The 1,286-nt window shown below is 34.0% G+C and overlaps 1 protein-coding gene across 1 annotated transcript; it reads right to left on the bottom strand.

Annotated features, from left to right (window-relative positions):
* Positions 1 to 487: 487 nt before the first annotated feature.
* On the bottom strand, positions 488 to 1,205 carry LOC111377342 (cyclin-dependent kinase inhibitor 7-like). The gene is made up of 2 exons (XM_023000420.1): positions 1,000 to 1,205; positions 488 to 841 (listed from the first exon to the last, which is right to left on the bottom strand). The coding sequence occupies exons 1-2, from the start codon at positions 1,155 to 1,157 to the stop codon at positions 772 to 774; spliced, it is 228 nt and encodes a 75-aa protein (XP_022856188.1). The 5' UTR covers positions 1,158 to 1,205; the 3' UTR covers positions 488 to 771.
* Positions 1,206 to 1,286: the final 81 nt, after the last annotated feature.

Here is a 1,286-nt window from a genome sequence, read left to right on the forward strand (position 1 = left end):
ACCACAAAAAAATTTAGATATGAAATAAATTACTTATTTTTGGCTCATTGCTCAATATGAAATACCCAAATACAGTCGTCATTCACCTCTTGAGTTTCAATCATCTCGACTAGATCAATTTCAAGTAGCTCTATTATGTTATCCGTACTAAAATACATTATGTACACGTGTAAGCTATAAGACGAAAAAGAATTCTTTTACGTTCAATATGCCATACACATGCAGATCATATTCATTTCTTCATAGATCATGTCAATTTTCCATAAATGGATTGCTGTGAAACTTACCCTCATCATAACTCCATCCTATGACTGCTTCATTAAACCACAAAAAGAATTAATTAGTTCCATTTTATGTTCAAGTTAAAGTCTCTTCCATGTTGCATCAACCAGATTCCTTCCAAATGAAATAATAATGATAAAATTGGCTATAAAACTTACTCAAAACTTGCATCCATCAAGAAATAAGCCAAAATAAGCCCAAACAAAACACCCTATTCAATTCCAAAAGCAATAACACACATAAAAGTTCAATCCCTTCATTATCCTACAGAATAAGCACACAAATTTGAAAATACCATCCACAAATCCAGATAGAAAGTGCCCAAAAAGTACTACTCCAAGCACTTACATCTGAATAAAACATAAACAAGTAAACTGCTATTCAGTCACATAGAGCCAGCTAAAAAGTTATGATAATATCATAAACATAAATACCCACAAAATATACAACGAGAAGATGCCTTCTTTCTTCATGCGGTATTCATTTCATTCATGGCTTCAAACGAACCCACTCGTACCTGCCTTCCAATGGAACATCATTTACTATATCATAGTTGTACCTGAAAACAATGCAAAACCAATCAATCAAATCAAAATTTATTACTCTGTTTCCATTTAAAGTAATTCAACAAGTGGCTCATGAATGCTAAATTGAGCGTTTTGGCTGATGATTATTATCATGCCCGGAGAAACATAATATTTTGTATTTTGTACTCACTTTTCAGCGAATCGCTGTTGCTGGTACTTTTCTTCTGCTGCAAAGAACTCTTCCAGCTCCTTCGCCGATGGCGTTTTACTATCCGCCGCTGAAGTTATCTGGCAAGGATTCGTCGGAGAGAATGGCTTCTTCTTCTTTGATTGGGGCGAAAACTCCATCAATGATTTTTCCGAGTCTCCGTAGAGCTCTCTTGTTGGCGACGTTTCTCTACTAAAATAAAATGAAACGAGAAAGAAAACATATAGTGATACATACTCATACATGCATATATATATATATATATATAT

Source organism: Olea europaea, unplaced genomic scaffold (assembly GCF_002742605.1).
Source record: "Olea europaea var. sylvestris unplaced genomic scaffold, O_europaea_v1 scaffold16407, whole genome shotgun sequence".
Lineage (NCBI taxonomy): Eukaryota > Viridiplantae > Streptophyta > Magnoliopsida > Lamiales > Oleaceae > Olea > Olea europaea.